The sequence below is a fragment of the Bombyx mori genome, chromosome 5 (genome assembly GCF_030269925.1).
Source record: "Bombyx mori chromosome 5, ASM3026992v2".
NCBI lineage: Eukaryota > Metazoa > Arthropoda > Insecta > Lepidoptera > Bombycidae > Bombyx > Bombyx mori.
This window is the reverse complement of record NC_085111.1, coordinates 15,769,439-15,787,389: the sequence shown is the minus strand read 5'-3', so window position 1 is coordinate 15,787,389 and position 17,951 is coordinate 15,769,439. Positions and strand designations below refer to the sequence as shown.

Below are 17,951 nucleotides of genomic sequence, written 5' to 3'. Positions count from 1 at the left end.
TAATTAGAGGAGCGTGCGAAGAAACTAGAACAAAGCGCGCTACAGCGGACCCGTATCTTCATTTCCACAAATATGCCTTAGATACTGAACGAGAAGGGTTATAGCATATCATAGTGCACGTGGATAAACAATTAAATTCCATTACGCGCATTTTCTCAAAAAGGTCCTTTTGGACCTTGCCATCCCAATCCCAATTATACTTTGTGGCGGGTATCCATCATACAACGCAAGATATTTGACAGATGCCTGAATCTCGCTTACGACATTTTCAAGATAAAGCGCATATATACAGGTTCCGAACAACAACATTCGGACCGTCGGTCTACCGAGCAATATCACCCGCTCGGTGGAAGATCTTCTCTTGGTCGTATATCTCTACAACTTGTATATTATGTGTTCGTAATCAAAAGTTATGTAAAGCGACGTCACACTTGGATATATATATCTCTTCGCGGTATAAATTAGATCAGACATAATCTGTATCTCAGATCGTAAAATATACACAACGATGATCTAAGAGAATTTCAGTTTTGTCGATGAGAAAACTCTTTTTACCATGAACGAAGAATGAAGTATAAGTTTTGATTTATTTATCATCTTGTTCTAATCACGAAATATAAATAATTCAATATAAGAAATAGGATAATATAATTCGCTCAAAGAAAGAACTAGATGTTTTGGGGTGATTCTTGTTCCACCTCTCTTTCTTTGACTGCACTGGTCTAACACAACTGAACTGTTTCAATTAGTTCAACGGCAAACATTTGTTAATCGAATCACGAAACGCAACTTGTTATGTAAGTATTAGAATTGTTAATTCTCCTTGTCCGTTAACTGAATTCGTTCTTTGTAATCATATACCTGATGATTTAACGAAATTGGAATACATCGACCGGTTTCCGAGAACAGATATTTCGAATGATTACATTGTTTCAAGTGTTTACGAAACGGTTTTGCATTGTGTTCAAGACTAATACATTGGGATAATTAAATTCTATTTGTGCTTAAAACCATTGCAGAAGCTATTAATACGCGTACATATTCCATGAAGAACTTTGCCGGGATTTTATAGCACACGACAGGAATCTTCTAGCTTTTAATTAGTATTGCAGCGTTATATTTTTAGCAACCGGGTTAATTGTTCTCTAGGTTTCTTAGTGTTAGCCTGTTGAGCTCAATTGCCTACAGTCAAGACAAGGGCTACGAAGTTTGGTCGCTAAAAACAATAGAAGTTTCCGGGTATAAATTTAAAATAACTTAATTAAGAACAGAATTTCTTAGATCTCGTTCTCTTTGCACAAATAATACTTTTAGAAATGATACGAGCAATTGTTTATCGTAAAACAGTAAAGCAGAATATACATCAAATGGATACATCAACAGAAATAGCTCAAAAGCACAATGACTAATTTCATCTAGAGCAGCCTTTCCCAAAGTGGGCGATAATGCCCCCTTGTGGGCGCTATAGGCCTACAGGGGGGCGGTAACAGACCTAGAAAAAAATGGGGGCGTTGTGTACGGGCTTGGGAGAAGATTTCTAATTTCATCTAGGAAGACTCTTAGACACCAACTGAGCTCTCGCTATAGTGGTTTTTAATTAGGTGAAAAAAGGGGGGCGTTAGAAAAATAAGTGGGCCGTACACAAATTAAGTTTGAGAGCCCCTGATCTAGAGAGACCGCGGATTTTTTTTATTAGACAACCATTATGTATAAGAATCTTAATACAAAAGAGACTGTTTGCGGTGTACTTACTATTGTTATTGCTATAAAAGGCGAGCTTTCGAATCAACTGATCATTTGTGATTACTATTGCTTATAAAGAAAAGGAATGAAGAGGCATCAATTCACATCCTACCGTTACCTTGGTGGTTTTAGAATTTAATACGCAGATGGCTCCCACTGATAGTATAAATAATTGGAATTAAGAAACAGATATAGAAAAAAGGGTCAGTAGATGTTAGTTTTTTTAACCGCCTTCAAAAAATAAGAAGCTACTGAATTCGTCTTTATTTTTTATGCATTTTAACTCAGAACCTTGTTCTATTTGGACAATTCTAATTTAATAGCCGATGTTTCTCATATAACAAGATCTGCGTAGTAGTTTTCGAGTTATCATTAATAATGCATATTTAATTAACTTCGACAAAATTGGGTATTCTCATTTTATTTTGTGGTCAGTTTTCGTGTTTGTAATATATATATACTATTTACTTTTTATGTATTATTTTATGTATTTATTTATACCACATATAAAGACTAACAACGCAGTTAACATTTAAAAGTGCATCGCATCCTACGTGTGTAGATGTTAACATATTCCTAATTTAGAAAGCTGACATTTCATTTCAATTTTTCAACCGCATATGAAACGATTAGCACCGACGCACAGACACACACACACATCTGTTTACAATTTTAATGTAATGACTAGTGAAACCCGGTCACAGATCGCTTTGACTATTGCGAAGGATGAATGCGTTTCTCAAACAAAAAAAAACCTGATTAGTCGGAGCCACTTGACTTCACTTGTCACAAGTGTGTGTGTACTACTAAAAGTTACTATGTCATAATCATTCCCGGTAGTGACAAGAACTATACAAAATTTCCGCCGGATCTTTTCAGTGGATCGCGTTTCCGATTCGGTGGTACATTCTGCGAAGCACTGCTTTTACTAGGACTAGTGTTAGCAAATTCTCTCAGATCGAGCCCGTGAGCTGACCTATCCGTCTGGGCGTACCAAGGGCAAAACAAAACCAAAGTTCCGACGTAATAACCGTTCAAACGAAGCGCGATAACAGAGTATGAACAAACAAACGTCACAAGCATAGATACAGCCTTTTTTTTTTCGGGCCGGGGGCCGAACCTCCTATGATGTCCCCGCGCATAAGGGGGCGCGCGGGGTATGTGAGACTTGACGATCTGCAAGGTCTTGGGAGCAGACCGCGGGCCCAAGGAATTTTAAGCTTAGATACTGCCTTGAACTAACCTGTCCATATGCCAGCACGGTAGCGTTGTATCCATCAAGAGCGGCTTCCACCAGTTTCTTGACGCAGGTTTCGTACAGCTCCTGTTGCGAAGCTGAAGGTTCGAAGGCGTAATCGAAGGTGAAGGCTCTTTCGGTGCCCAAAGCCACCCCACCCTCGCCCGCTGGACCACCTGCTCTCGCGCATATACCGCATCCCTCCACAATCTCGGCTGGTGTTTGTGGACGAATCCTGTAGAAAATTAAAATATTAACTATATATAGTTTTTTTTATTGCTTAGATGGGTAGACGAGCTCACAGTCCACCTGGTGTTAAGTGGTTACTGGAGCCCATAGACATCAATAACGTAAATGCACCACCCACCTTGAGATATAAGTTCTAAGGTCTCAGTTTAGTTACAACGGTTGCTCCGCGCTTCAAACCGAAACGCATTACTGCTTCGCGGCAAAAATAGGCAGGGTGGTGGTACCTACCCGCGCGGACTCACAAGAGGTCCTACCACCAGGAAATTATAATTCCAAGGATACGGCTTTGCAGGTAGTTGTGTGTAAAGATTGTCTGTCCGTCCGGTGGACTGGTACAGTGCGTCCATGCAGTGGTTAGATTCAGAGAAGAAAAGCAGTAAAAATCGTACGATACCCACATATTCATAGTAATCTTAAGATTTAGCCGTAAGGACAGGATTGAGGAGACAACACTTTTGGTTAACTTCGTGTACAATGTTCTTAATGCGAAGTACCTTTTTTATTTTTATTGGTACCTCAACGTGACTGCTATCGCCCACCTATTAAGATGAGGTCGACGCCTCCTGTCAAATGTCCTACGCTCTAAGCCGGAACCCACGATAACTCTACGACCGTAATAATAATTAAATTATCCATAGTTTTGTATCCGGTGTCTCTAAATCACGTTAGAGAAGCATCGTTACAGTGTGTATGCAGTTTGTTGACATTATATTACACGTTGGTGTTCCACGATTCAATAAAGAGCGGAAGTCCCAATTACCGGTCCTAAAGGGAACATGACCGTGGACTTCGGTCAGCGCATGCGCAGTGCATATACAAATAAGCCGCTTGAGCCATACTCAAATTATTTTTGAGACCAACATAGCGGTACAATTAAATAGGCAATGGGTTTTTTCTTTTTTTTATACATACACTCATTTAAAGTTCTACAAGCCACTTTTTTCATTTATATTTGACTATAATAGCTTCTTTTACACGCGGTTCCTCTGACGTTTATGTAGCCACGTAAAAATATTCCTCTGGAATAATATTTGTTCCTAAATGAAACGAATCTTATGCCATTTTCTATGTATATCCATTGCGAGCGTGCATGCAAAATTTCATGACGATCAATTGTGTAAATTAAGACATGAAAGAGTAGCAAACTAAACTCATATACGCGTTTATAATATCATCACTGGCGTTTATGGTAGTTTTGACATAAATGAAATTTCATTATAATTTAAAAGACCTACAGTCTTGAGCTGAATCAGTGCGACATTGTTTCCGTTCATAGTTTTCATATGTTCTTTTAAATCAATCAAACTTATTGGTTCAATGTAATGTTTACCAAAATACCAATGTAAGGTGGTAATGGTAATACAAAAATTCGTGCCTTTTCTGATTGATGCACACATGCAAATGGGCTCTCATTACGATTATTAACTTGTCCCCGACAGTTCATAGACATCACAACCTGATTTTCACCCACGTTGTAAAACAACGTCGAATATTTCAGTCAGATTGAATACAAAGAGAGAGATAGAGAGAAACTCGCATAGAAGGAGTATAACGTATATCTGTATAAAGTATATTTTGTTACATGATGTATTTTACCAGTAACAGCGAACAGCATAAAGGAGTTAGGTATGTCTATATATATAAAAATGAATTGCTCTTCGTTAGTCTCGCTAAAACTCGAGAGCGGCTGGACCGATTTGACTAACTTTGGTCTTGAATTATTTGTCGAAGTTTAGAGAAGGTTTAAAAGGTAGATAAAATTCCCGGAATTAAATAAAGGTTAGGTCTTTTATTTATCGATTGAGGCACTATGAAGTCTGCCGGTTCAGCTAATTCTAAAATAAAAATAATTTACAGTGAAATGTGGAGTTTAATAATCCTTACCGAAACTTTAAAAAAAATACGTGTTTTGCTAGCGACTGTTATAAGATACCACAGCGGTGCTGTATTCCTATGACGACCTTGAAACCCGATTGTCATCGGAGCACTTTTCTAAGAACTCCGAGCTTTAACAACTAGCTTTATAGTAAGCCTCATAAATATGTAGATTTGTTTATTTTTACCCATCGGGCTTCCGTCTTGGTTCGTCGGTCCGGCTCTAATTTCTCCTACCCGCCTCAATACATACGTCGCAGTACATGTACATAACGACATTGTGTATATACGTTTTACCCGTGCGGACTCACAAGAGGTCCTACCACCAGTAATTACGCAAATTATAATTTTTATTACATGTTATGTGTTGTTATTCCTTCACCGTGGAAGTCAATACTGAACATTTGTTAAGTACGTATTTCATTAGAAAAATTGGTACCCGCCTGCGGGATTCGAACACCGTTGCATCGCTCGATACGAATGCACCGGACGTCTTATCCTTTAGACCACGACGACTTCGATAATTATTGAGTTGGAGTATGGCGTTCGGTAATTATGGACTGAAATAATAATAGTCTGACTATTACTTGATCAGGTGGTTCGATCATATCCGCACCACACCAGAAACCCCCATTCCAGGAATCCCCTCACGCGACCAATGATCGGAAACGCTGGAAGGACATTACAAAAAATAAAATCCTGTCTAAACATGATGGTCACGACCCTCAACAGTGAGGAAAGGACGCGAGGAGGAGGGGGAGACATGATAATATAGTAAAATTGCAGTTCGATGATACAATCGTTATTTCATTGAATATCCTGATTAATCTTTTGTGTTTTTTACTACCCTTGTAGGCAGACTAGCATACGGCCCACCGGATGGTGGGTGGTTACCGTCGCTCGTGGACGTAAACAATGCCAGAGCAAGGCCGCCACCTACCGAAACTATTGCTCGCATTGAACTTACGTCAAGATGAACAGTTCTTTTGAAGCACAAGTTTTTTTTGCTTAGATGGGTGGACAAGCTCACAGCCCACCTGATGTAAGTGGTTACTGGAGCCCATGGACATATACAACGTAAATGCGCCACCCACCTTGAGATATAAGTTCTGAGTTCTCGGTATAGTTACAAGGGCTGCCCTACCCTTCAAATCGAAACGCATTACTGCTTCACGGCAGAAATAGGCGGGGTGGTGGTACCTACCCGTGCGGACTCACAAAAGTTCCTACCTCCACTCACAAGAGGTTAGAAGGGTGGCCTGGCAACGATATTGCTCTACTATTATTATATTATACAGTAGCTTTACATCCGCAGCCTGCGTAGACTAATGCATACGTATCTCATCCTTGGAAATTCATGCTCAGTGGTAGACAGAGAGGTAGTCCATAGTCCTTTCCCAGTGTTCAAGTTAAGCCCACACCAAACCTCATCAAAATAGGTTCGATAGTTTAATTGTAAAAACGTAACAAATAGACAGAATTAATATTGTAATAATTTATAATCTTAATATAAATTTATATGTTATTATTATCACTATAATGTTTACCTGTGAAAAGTATACGAAAATTCTTTATGTAGTTCTGGATAAATGCGGGAACAACTACATAAACCAGATAGAAAGTAATTCTAAAACTGTTAGTAAATTACTCTTTGAAGTCATAGTGGCCTACGAAGTCTTAGGCCATCCAGCCACCAGATTGCCTATGCGACACAACGACAAAGCCGCTGCCCAACTTAATACATAAGATCTAATCTTATCCGGACTTAAATAAACAGTGTCCTGATTTTCAAATCGAAACGCATGCGGCACAATTGGGCGTGAATCGCGATTGGCCCTAATGCCAGTCTTGAAGTTCGGTGCTTTTAGGTACATCAAGCACCGGTCACCGTCCTCGCCGAACCCGTCGCTTGCGACGAAGGGCTCGACGAGTAAATTGACACATAGACACAGCCCACTGAGTTTCTCGCCGGATCTTCTCAGTGGGTCGCGTTTCCGATCCGGTGGTAGATTCTGCCAAGCACTGTTCTTACTAGTGCCGGTGTTAAGAACACTCCGGTTTGAGCCCCGTGAGCGCACCTACACGTCAAGGCGAAGATGAAATAGCCTCTCAATACTATCAGCATAGGTAGGAAAAAAAAAAACCTGAAGTTCCTCCTGTGTCACAAAATGGGCTTTTCAAATAGAAGTCTAATCGGTTTCAATATCAAAACGAATTGAATACATAGCCTTGGATCGTTACGACACAGTAAGCTGGCGACAAGTCGACGACACAAGAGGACAAATAAACTAAATTAACACGTAGACGTCGACTTCCTCGTGTTCGCAGCATGCAATTTCAGTTTGTATCAAACAATTTACTGGTGCCATAATCAGCATATATCCAGCGTCAATAGTTCGTAGATTGTGAGGAGCTAGTTTGCGTTCAGTTGTACTTGTTTTTTTCCACTTTCATGTTTTAAGGATAGTAATATATGTATTACGAATCGGGTGATTTAATTTACCATGTCAAGACTGATGGAGACGTATAACACCTGATAGATGTCTTTAGACATTCCGTTAAGTTTGTTAATACATAGTTTTCTTTTTTAAAAAATCAAATTTAATCTAGATTTCAGGATGCTGATGTTAGAGCTCTTACTGTTTTACTAATAAAAAAGTTGATTTACATTAAAGAAAAAACTTTAATTTCTAAAGCACATAATATAGAAGATACATATTTGTGACATTTTGTTGTGTTATTTAAAATTTGAACCCTCAAAGTGGCATATTAACTGCGGATTTCGATCTGTCGTCCCGCTTCATATGACCCTTTGGTTGAAACGTCTATAGACAAATTCTTTAGACCGAAGGAATTCTAATACCAGAGCTGGATTATCTTACCAGATTTCGATTCCATTACCTAGTTTTTACATGTATCGGCTATTACCTACAACTCCCGATCTTCAACAAAATTTTAAATAACATTTATAGGACATTATTTGTTTGTGCACAAAAGTTTGGCTTTATCGAACCCGCCATGTTCTTGGTGTTATGCCGGTAAGGGTAACGCCATCAATCGCCGAATAGCAGAACAAATATCGAAGGATCTAGTAACAGCTAGAACGCTCTAGAAGTACAACGCCATCTATTGTCAGATAGCGAAAATACACATCGAAAGTACTCGACTTGTGAGGAGTGTTCTCGACGATTCTAGGGATGTCGTATCGACTATAAAAGCGTTGCAGAGATGGCACGCAGTCAATTAGTAATCGGAACTACTCGAAGCGAAACAGCGAACGGATCACCTGAAGCGAAACGGAAGAAGTGAATTAAGAATATTAAAGTGTTCTATGAGTGTTCAAAGTGATAAATACAGTTTTAAGTTGTACTTTGGTGGAATATTTATTTATCCCGAACCCCAGCGCGTAACACGGGCAATCATTAGAAAGACAAAACAAAAGAAAAAGAAAACGGAGGTAGTTTGAAATGTGTGCGTCGTAATTTGAGATTTTCAAAAACGCAACGTTAATAACACCGTGCACTGCGCTGCTATAAGTACATGCCCTGAATACCCGTTGTTCGTTCACCCTCCTTCGATACGGCTGCGTGTGCTTGTGCAGTGTTGTGTGCCGACCGACGACAGGCTGCAGGTACGACAAAGTAATTGCACTTGGGCACTCCGTATTTAGACACGGTATGGCGAATGAACGTGCAGGAGCGTAACCAGGATTTGCAACGCGAATTTGTTATTTATAAATTTAACGTTAAAATACTTATAAATAAATTACTATTCTTGCTAAATTTTTTTTGCTTTAATGGGTGGACGAGCTCACGGCCCACCTGGTGTTAAGTGGTTACCGGGGCCAATAGACATATACAACGTAAATGCCCCCTTGACACAAGAGTTCTAAGGTCTCAGTTGTAACATTACGACGGCTGCCCCACCCTTTAAACTGAAACGCATTACTGCTTCACGATAGTGATAGGCAGGGTGGTGGTACCTACATGTGCGGACTCAAAAGACGTCCTACCATCAGTAAGTTTATTTAACGTAAACTTTATAGTGTAATTTATGTTATTTACATTGTAATACTAAGATAAATGTATTTTGAACACGACAAAAATGAAATTACAATGCTAAGTCTCGCTTGAGCTCACGAAGTCGTCCGTTAAACTATTATTAAGAGAATGTAAATAAATAAATAAAAACATAATAGCAATAATGTAAGCATAACAATTAACTTTCGAGAAACTGTGATTCTACTACGATTTTATTTAACTTCTAACTAGTAATTCATGAGAGTCGACTGCAAGTCCAAGTCTGCGACAGCGCCTATTGTTCGCGAGTATTGAATTTCACAATGGGCTGCACGCGAGCGTCGACGAGGAGACGGCCCGCTGGACATCGCACGCCAGATGCACAAAGACTTTAAACGCGGATTCAAATCAAGAAATCGAAAAAAATGTACTATTATATCGGCTTAAATTTCATTAGAATTGATGAGAGTCACTTTGAGCCCCGTGAGCTCACCTACTTGTTAGGGTTACGCTGAAATGGCCTCTCAAGGCTATCATTAGGTAAGGTAGGAAAAAAAAGATTCGGCAGTGCAGTAGTTATAGCCTGACCGTTGCGCCGAGGGTCGTAGATTCGAGTCCCACATCGGGCAAATTTTCGTGTGAAGAATATGTTTTTTTTATCTGGGCGTTTATTATGTATATATTTAAAAGCATATAAGTATGTACGTCGGTCTCTGGTGCCGATAACACAGGGAATCCTAATTTGAGGCCGGATCACCGTGCGTGATTTGTGCCCAGTTATTTATTAATTTATCGAGTTATTCGAAATGTGAATAGATCAAAAGAAATCGGACACATTACACGATTAGTTCAATGCAAAAGGAATCTAAGTAATTTACTAGATCTTCAGTCTTTGTTATACGAGTATGTGTGTAGATTTATGTGAAATGAATTACATAAAACGATTTTACATATTTAATTAATTCGACATGCTGTCTTTTTGACTGATTCGGTTTGAAAGTCGTCGTGGCCTAAAGGATAAGACGTCCGGTGCATTCGTAGCGATGCAACGGTGTTCGAATCCTGCAGGCGGGTACCAATTTTTCGAATGAAATACTTACTTAACAATTGTTCACGATTGACTTCCACGGTGAAGGAATAACATCGTGTTATAAAAATCAAACCCGCAAAATTATAATTTGCGTAATTACTGGTGGTAGGACCTCTTGTGAGTCCGCACGGGTAGGTACCACCGCCCCGCCTGTTTCTGCCGTGAAGCAGTAATGCGTTTCGGATTGAAGGGTGGGGCAGCCGTTGTAACTATACTGAGACCTTAGAACTTCTATCTCAAGGTGTGAGGCGCATTTACGTTGTAGATGTCTATGGGTTCCAGTAACCACTTAACACTAGGTGGGCTGTTAGCTCGTTCACACATCTAGGCAATAAAAAAACCTTTTAGGATTGTTGATTTAATTTTTGTATATTACAGAATTATGGTAGGCAGCGGGATGGCTCTGCTCCTGGCATTGCTGACGTCCATGAGAGACGGTAACCACTCACCATCAGGTGGGCCGTATGCTCATCTGCCTATACGGCAATAAATAAAAAAAAGAATGTCTCTCAGTTCAGTGTGCCTATTGACATAGGCCTCTTCTAACATTTTCCATTGTTCTCTATGCTTAGCAATTCTCCTCCATTGCAGACCGGCTGTCAACTTGATCTCATCCTCACATCTACTATGCTTGCTATACTATAATTCTACGTACTATTTTTTTGTAAAATTATTTTGACACAAAGTAAAAATATTAAAGTAGAATATTTTAAAAGTAAAGATTTATCTGCGTTTACAAATCAATAACATTGTTTCACGTTTGATAATTTAAAAGCATGACAAGGTGATGATGAAAATGAATTAGAATATAATTTAAAAAGGCAAAAAAGTTACGCAATGGCTCGCGTTATTTATAATAAATTACAGCGAAACGGTTCGTACGTGAGTGTTTGTGGAAAGTTCTTTGACATTACAGACTATGTATGTTTAGATTGGAGCTACATCGTAACTTAAGGAAGTTTTAAGTTACTTAAGATCAAAGTTTGCTCAAAAAATTATCAATCAAATTTCGATTCTGTATACTTAAATGCTTACACAACATTATTAGGTACAAGATTATATACTATGTATGTATATTATAATTGTAAATAGACATGCTTTAACAATAACCGACTTCAAATAGAAAAAAAAGATGTTCCAAAACAAATTAATATACTAAACACAATAATCATCGAAATCGGTTGGCATATTATTGAGTTATTGAGTTATTCATCTATTTGTCGCGCACATACTTAATGCAAATTTAAGCCTTATATGGTTTTCTCATGGATACCATTATCAGAACTGGACTAAATTGAGACCACACGGGAAGCGTCAGCTTTCTAATAAAAAAAGAATCATGAAAATCGATTCACCCAGTCAAAAGTTATGAGGTAACAAACATAAAAAAAAAACATAAAAAACAACATACAGTCGAATTGAGAACCTCCTCCTTTTTTGAAGTCGGTTAAAAATGAATTGAGCGTGGTATGGTGTGCGTACACGAACAAAAATGTAATGTTATCTGTTCTCTAAAACTAGACAGATAGAAAATCTTGATTTCCCATTGCGACTCTGCAGTGTGTAGGTATGTACTTCGAACAAAAAAATGTCAAGTCACGATTTGCCGTTACTTACGATGGAATGGCCGCTACAAAACTCCGGAAATTATACTAAATTGTGTCGATTTATAAAAGTGGGTGTCTTTTTGTATTGACGTCAACTTTTATTAGCTTCGATCAATTACATTTCGTCCTTACAAAATCGATTGATACCAATTTATTAGTTAGGGGATTTTAGGACGAATTATACTATCGGCCGATTGCATTGAGGGTTGCGATGGGCTCTTCAAGATATAAAGCCGCCATTCAAGCCTTTATTTGGTTATTAGGTCAACTCAGTCCAATCTGAATAACAGTAGAAGCTACTATCATGAAGTGATGAACCTTTTTATTGAAAGTTTGATAGAATGCGGATTATTACCAAGTTTATAAGCAAAGGCTGAAAAATGAATCTCAAAAGTTAGAGCTTCAAACGAGCAAATTACTCCAGTAATGAGAAATGCTTGGGACAGTGTCTCTACTTCTACAAAATAAGAGTAAGTATCGATGGCAAAATAATGAATCTTCCCAATACACATGATAGAATAGAGCAGCTTTTGTACTCTAGTGCCATTTTACGTCATAAAACTTTAGTAATGAAACAAGGGATTTCTAATTAGGCCGCAGTACTGTATTATACGTCCTCGTTCTAAAATGTATAGCTCTAAAGAGAAAGAAGAAAGAAGAAGAGAAAGAAAGTAATCATTTATTCGCCAAGCATAGTAAAAATGAGTTATTACATGTTAAAAGCAGCGTCTAAGCTTTGTCATTATTTGACATGCGAATTTTAGTGCAGTGCGAGATATTATAATATTATATAATTTACCATTCATTCATCCGTAATTCAACCAATAATTAAAATTCAATGTCGTCCCTAAGAAAATCATTTATGTGATAATATTTTCCACTAAAATCTAACAGCTAACTGTAGTTCATATACCCAATTACACATGTGGTGTTTTAGCAAAGAGGTCTCAGAGAGACGAGTGTACGTGGTCCTTGGTCATCTCAACTATAGTGAGGTCGTTGTGAATCCTGCTGCGACCATAGGCGTTAAACGTGTGAGAGCATTGGGAGGATATGGTCGTATCCCGGAATTCCCTCATAAGAAAGCAGCCGACATCGCCCTAAACACGTCATTACGGATCCTCCCGATTCATTAACGGTGCTTTCAGGTACCTCAAGCACCGGTCACCGTCCTCGTCGAACCCGTCGCGACGAAGGGCTCGACGAGTAAATTAACCCATAGACACAGCCCACTGTATTTCTCGCTGGATCTTCTCAGTAGGTTGCATTCCCGATTCGGTGGTAGATTCTGCGAAGCACTGCTCTTGCTAGGGCCAGTGTTAGCAACACTTCCGGTTTGAGCCTCGTGTTCTCACCTACACGTCAAGGCGAAGCTGAATTAACCTCTCAAGGCTATCAGCATAGGTAGGGAAAATTAATAAATAAGAAAGTATGTGAAAGGTGCGGTTTGTAGCGAGTAAGAGTTCTAACCATCTCACATGCCTCATTGCGTATTCCGACATGAATAATGGGAGGGCGCATTCTTGGAGATTTGTCCTCAGGAAAACAAAAAGGATTTTTTATCATATGTCACGGCTTCATTAGTAATATTTTGTATTGTCTAGTCTATAATCGCAGATTGATTGTCGTACATTGATATGGCAAAGACAACCACTTCATATTGTTTAGCAATAATCTTCTTGCATTTCATACATATCTAAAAATCATAGTACACCAAAACCCCTAAAATGAGTAATAGGAAGATGATGCCGAAGAAACCCTATAGGCGCATATTTAACTACTAGTATGATATTTAAAGGAAATAAATACACGAATAGGTCGCACACCTGACTGTTAGACAAGGCGAAGTGGAACACATGTGGGTCGATACGTACTTAATTTTTAACTATTCAATTATCAACCTCAACGCATTTACGTGGGTCGTATTTGATGGCGAGAACAACATTATCGAACTTGTCTGACGCTTTGCCAATATGCAAATAATTCTAAAATACAGAAACATTTACAGCCCTTTTGTGCCGGGAAAGTGCATCAATTATACTGCACATTGCAGTAGGCAAAAGGGTTACTTAATTACATGACGCACGCTTCCGTGAAAACCCTGTATTTACATCGGGAATGTTATGAATCCTGTTCCACTGAAACCAGTGCGTTTCCTGAAATAAATTGGGGAGTAATAAATTAGTTTGCGGTCGTTTTGACTTAAACAAATATCCATGTAAATGAGCTAAATAATAGCCTACATGAAGGATTAAACAACGCATTATAGACAATAGAGTTACAAGGTAATATGGTGAATCGGGTCGGCTGTTCTTTTGAATTAAACACAACATAATTATAGCTATTTTAAATATTACATTACCTTTTTTCCTATCTATGCTGATAGCCTTGAGAGGCTATTTCAGCTTCGCCCTAACATGTAGGTGAGCTCACGGGGCTCAAACCGAAGTGTTGCTAACACTGGCCCTAGCAAGAGCAGTGCTTCGCAGAATCTCCTACCGGATCGGAAACGCGACCCACTGAGAAGATGCGGCGAGAAACTCAGTGGGCTGTGTCTACGGGTTAATTCGCTGGTCGAGCCCTTCGCCGCAAGCGACGGGTTCGACGGTGACCGGATACATTAACGTAACGCCGGAGAGAATTTAAAATTGAAAAAAAGGCCATATAAGATATATTGTTGGAGCGATTAGAAACTAGTCTTTGTGAAAGTCATTTTTCACAAAATCTGTCGATGCCAAAGTATTGACAGCTGTTATTCTAACTCTAAGTGAGATTTCGACTTCAAAGTTCTAAGGTGCCCTAAGAGCATTCGCATGAGAGCTAATCCTTTAATATGATTAACTAAATTCGTTTGACAAATAACAATCAACAAAAAAAAAAATTACCAAAATCTTATAAATCAGAACAAAGTAGGTAGTCTGGTTTCAGATCTGTATTTGAGAATGCAGTTACTCATTTGGTATGCCGAATATTGTTGTTACTACCATACCAGTAACATTATACGTAATATGGACTGCACCATTTTCATTGTATTATTAGTACTGTCGTGAACGGAATGCATAACAATTACTGCCATTCCAGAAAATTATATAGCACACATTTGTCATTCATATGAATTGTTTCCGTACCGGCTGTTTTAATTTTTCGCTAAAGTAAATAAGTTTGTGAGCAAATTGAAATTTAGACAATACATTAAAAATAAATACGATCTTGAATTTTCTGGATTTAAAAGTTTATATTTATTTTGATTATGTAATGTAATGTATGAAATGTAATATTTCAAAATATTTTAAGTCATTTTAAAAGGAGCTGTAACTCAAAAAAAAGAGCTTTTTAGGGCATTTATGAATAGCTCTAATAAAAGTGTCAGTTTTCTTAGAGCAAACTCTAAATCCATACAGTGAAAGATACGTTACTCGTACATTCACACATAATAAATTCGTCTGAAATATACAAAATAATAGAATATAATAAATTAATAAGTTGCTAGTTGGTAGAAATTATTACTTTCTATAGTATAGGAGGTCTGACTTGGCCAATATAGTGGTAGATTCTGTGAAGCACTGCTCTTGCTAAGGCCAGTGTTAGCAACACAGTAGGAAAAAAATATTGGCCAATATAGTTACTGGACTGGACCAGATGGTATTCCAATAGAAGTGTGGAAGTTTCTGAAAGCGGATGGATGCACGTGGCTGACTTTATTCTTCAATAAATTGTTTCAAGAAGAGGCCATGCCTGACGAGTGGTGCAAAAGTTCACTCGTGCCTGTATTTAAGAGCAAAGGTGACCTACAGGTATGCGACAATTATAGAGGAATAAAGCTCATGTCACATAGTATGAAAGCTTGGGAGAAAGTGATAGCGAGAAGAATGAGAGATGAGAGTGAGGTATCACAGAACCAATTCGGGTTCATGCCGGGACGCAGTACAACGGACGCCATTTTTTCCCTGCGCCAATTGTGCGAAAAATATCACCGTGCAAGTAAAAATGTGCACATGGTGTTTGTTGATTTAGAAAAAGCGTATGATAGGGTTCCCCGTGAGGTTTTGTGGTGGAGCATGAAAGTGAAAGGAGTGCCAGGGAAATACCAACGGCTTGTTCGAGCTATGTACGGTAGAGCTAGTACGTACGTACGCTCCGCAGCTGGTGATAGCGACGAGTTCAGTGTGGCGGTAGGCTTACACCAGGGATCAGCTTTAAGCCCTTACCTGTTCATCCTAATAATGGATGCCCTAACATCGGACATACAGGAAGAGGCGCCTTGGTGTATGCTGTTCGCCGACGACATTGTTCTCGTTGGAGAGGAAGGGCCTGAGATACAGAGGAGATTGGCAAAATGGAAAGAAAGGTTGGAAAACGTGGGTTTGAAGATCAGTCGAACAAAAACCAAGCACATGTTTTGTGATTTTGGTGGTTCTTCAGACTTCACGCCAATCGCCTTAGATGGTGTATCCCTGCCAGTCTGCTCCGACTTCAAGTACCTCGGCTCTATACTCCAGAACGACGGCAACATAGACCGGGACGTCACAAATAGAATAAACGCTGGTTGGATGAAATGGCGACAGGTCTCTGCAACAGCATGCGATCGTAGAATGCCCCTTCAGCTCAAGGGCAAAATTTACAAAACGATCATTAGACCTGTCGTGCTGTATGGATCTGAGTGTTGGGCGACGAAAGTTAAGCATGAAAGAGGAGTGCATGCGGCAGAGATGCGAATGTTGAGATGGATGTGTGGAGTAACAAGAATGGATAAGATAAAGAATGAGTATATCAGAGGAAGTGTGAAAGTGGCCCCGGTAAACAACAAATTAAGGAGCGGACGGTTAGCGTGGTATGGACATGTGATGCGTAGAGAGAAGATGCATGTGACTAGGAGATGTATGGAAATGGTAGTGCAAGGTAGAGGGGGAAGAGGTCGACCGAAGAAGACATGGATGGAGTGTGTGAATGATGATATGAGAGAGAGAGGAGTGAGTGTTGAGATGACGGCTGATAGAAGAGAATGGAAGAGAAAAATTAGCTGTGCCGACCCCACATAGTGGGATAAGGTGGAGAAAAAGAAGAAGATAGTTAGTTACCATCGCTCATTGACATTGGCAATACAGGTGGCACAGCCATGCCTATCACCAAAGACAATTTCAAAACGTGAAATAAAAATAGAAAGTTGCGATAGTAGTGGCGACCTATGCGGGATGACGGCACGCTTTAACACCCGCACAAGCCACATGTTTATTTACAGAACTCAAAAGTACTACTTACTACAAAGTTTACATCCGGAACAACGTTTCATAAAAGGAAACCAATTACCGCGAAGCGTCCGGATGTTTGCCTCAGTATCAGAAAACCGAATGCAGTTGCATGAAAACAATAAACATGCCAGTTTTATTGATGCGACGGACACTCGTGATGTTTATAAAACAGCCATGTCGGAGTAGTGATGCGCCACGTTGTACACAAACGACCTAATCGCGGCGCTTCGCAAAGGAACGTCCGACGTCTAAGAATTCATGTATTCCGCTGATGTATTTATTATATGTATTGGATTCGTGAAGAGCGTGAATTATAAGTTGTTATTTTTGAGGTTTCCGTTCATAAATTTATCGGCATTTATTATCTTGATTCACCTCATTCATATTTTTATTAATTTTTTATAGTTTTAATTGGTGGACAAGCTCACGGCCCAACTGATGTTAAGTGGTTACCTTGAGTTATGAGTTCTAAGGTCTCAGTATAGTTACAACGGCTGCCCCACCCTTCAAAAATCTCTTCAAAAATATCATACGTAGACATCGTTACAAATCATAGGAATAATTATTGTACGGGGAAACTATTCTGTTCTTGCCTGGACATCTAAAAAAGTAATTTTATCATTCGTTATCTTTAGTTTATTTCGACTATATACAGTTTTTTTTAATTTGTGATATCTACAATATTGCAAACCGTGAATTTTTTCGAGTTTAGTGCTATGTAATGTTCAGGCTCTGGCCCTATCTATTATTAATTACGTAAATTATAATTCACGAGAGTTTAATTGTTAGAATACAATGTCATTGTCGAAGTCATTCGTAAATGCGTGTGCAAGTATTTCATAACAAAATTTTGTACCTTCCTGCGGGATTCGAACAACGGAA

General features: G+C 39.0%; 1 protein-coding gene across 6 annotated transcripts in view; it reads right to left on the bottom strand.

Annotated features, from left to right (window-relative positions):
- The window catches only part of LOC101743085 (kinesin-like protein KIF21B), an 85,279-nt gene that overhangs the window by 58,544 nt on the left and 8,784 nt on the right, over positions 1-17,951 (bottom strand). For all 6 annotated transcript variants that reach the window (XM_021350593.3, XM_021350595.3, XM_012693750.4 and 3 more), the window contains exon 3: positions 2,987-3,215. In XM_021350593.3, coding sequence (XP_021206268.2) covers positions 2,987-3,215 — 229 coding nt within the window. The remainder of the gene's footprint in view (positions 1-2,986; positions 3,216-17,951) is intronic.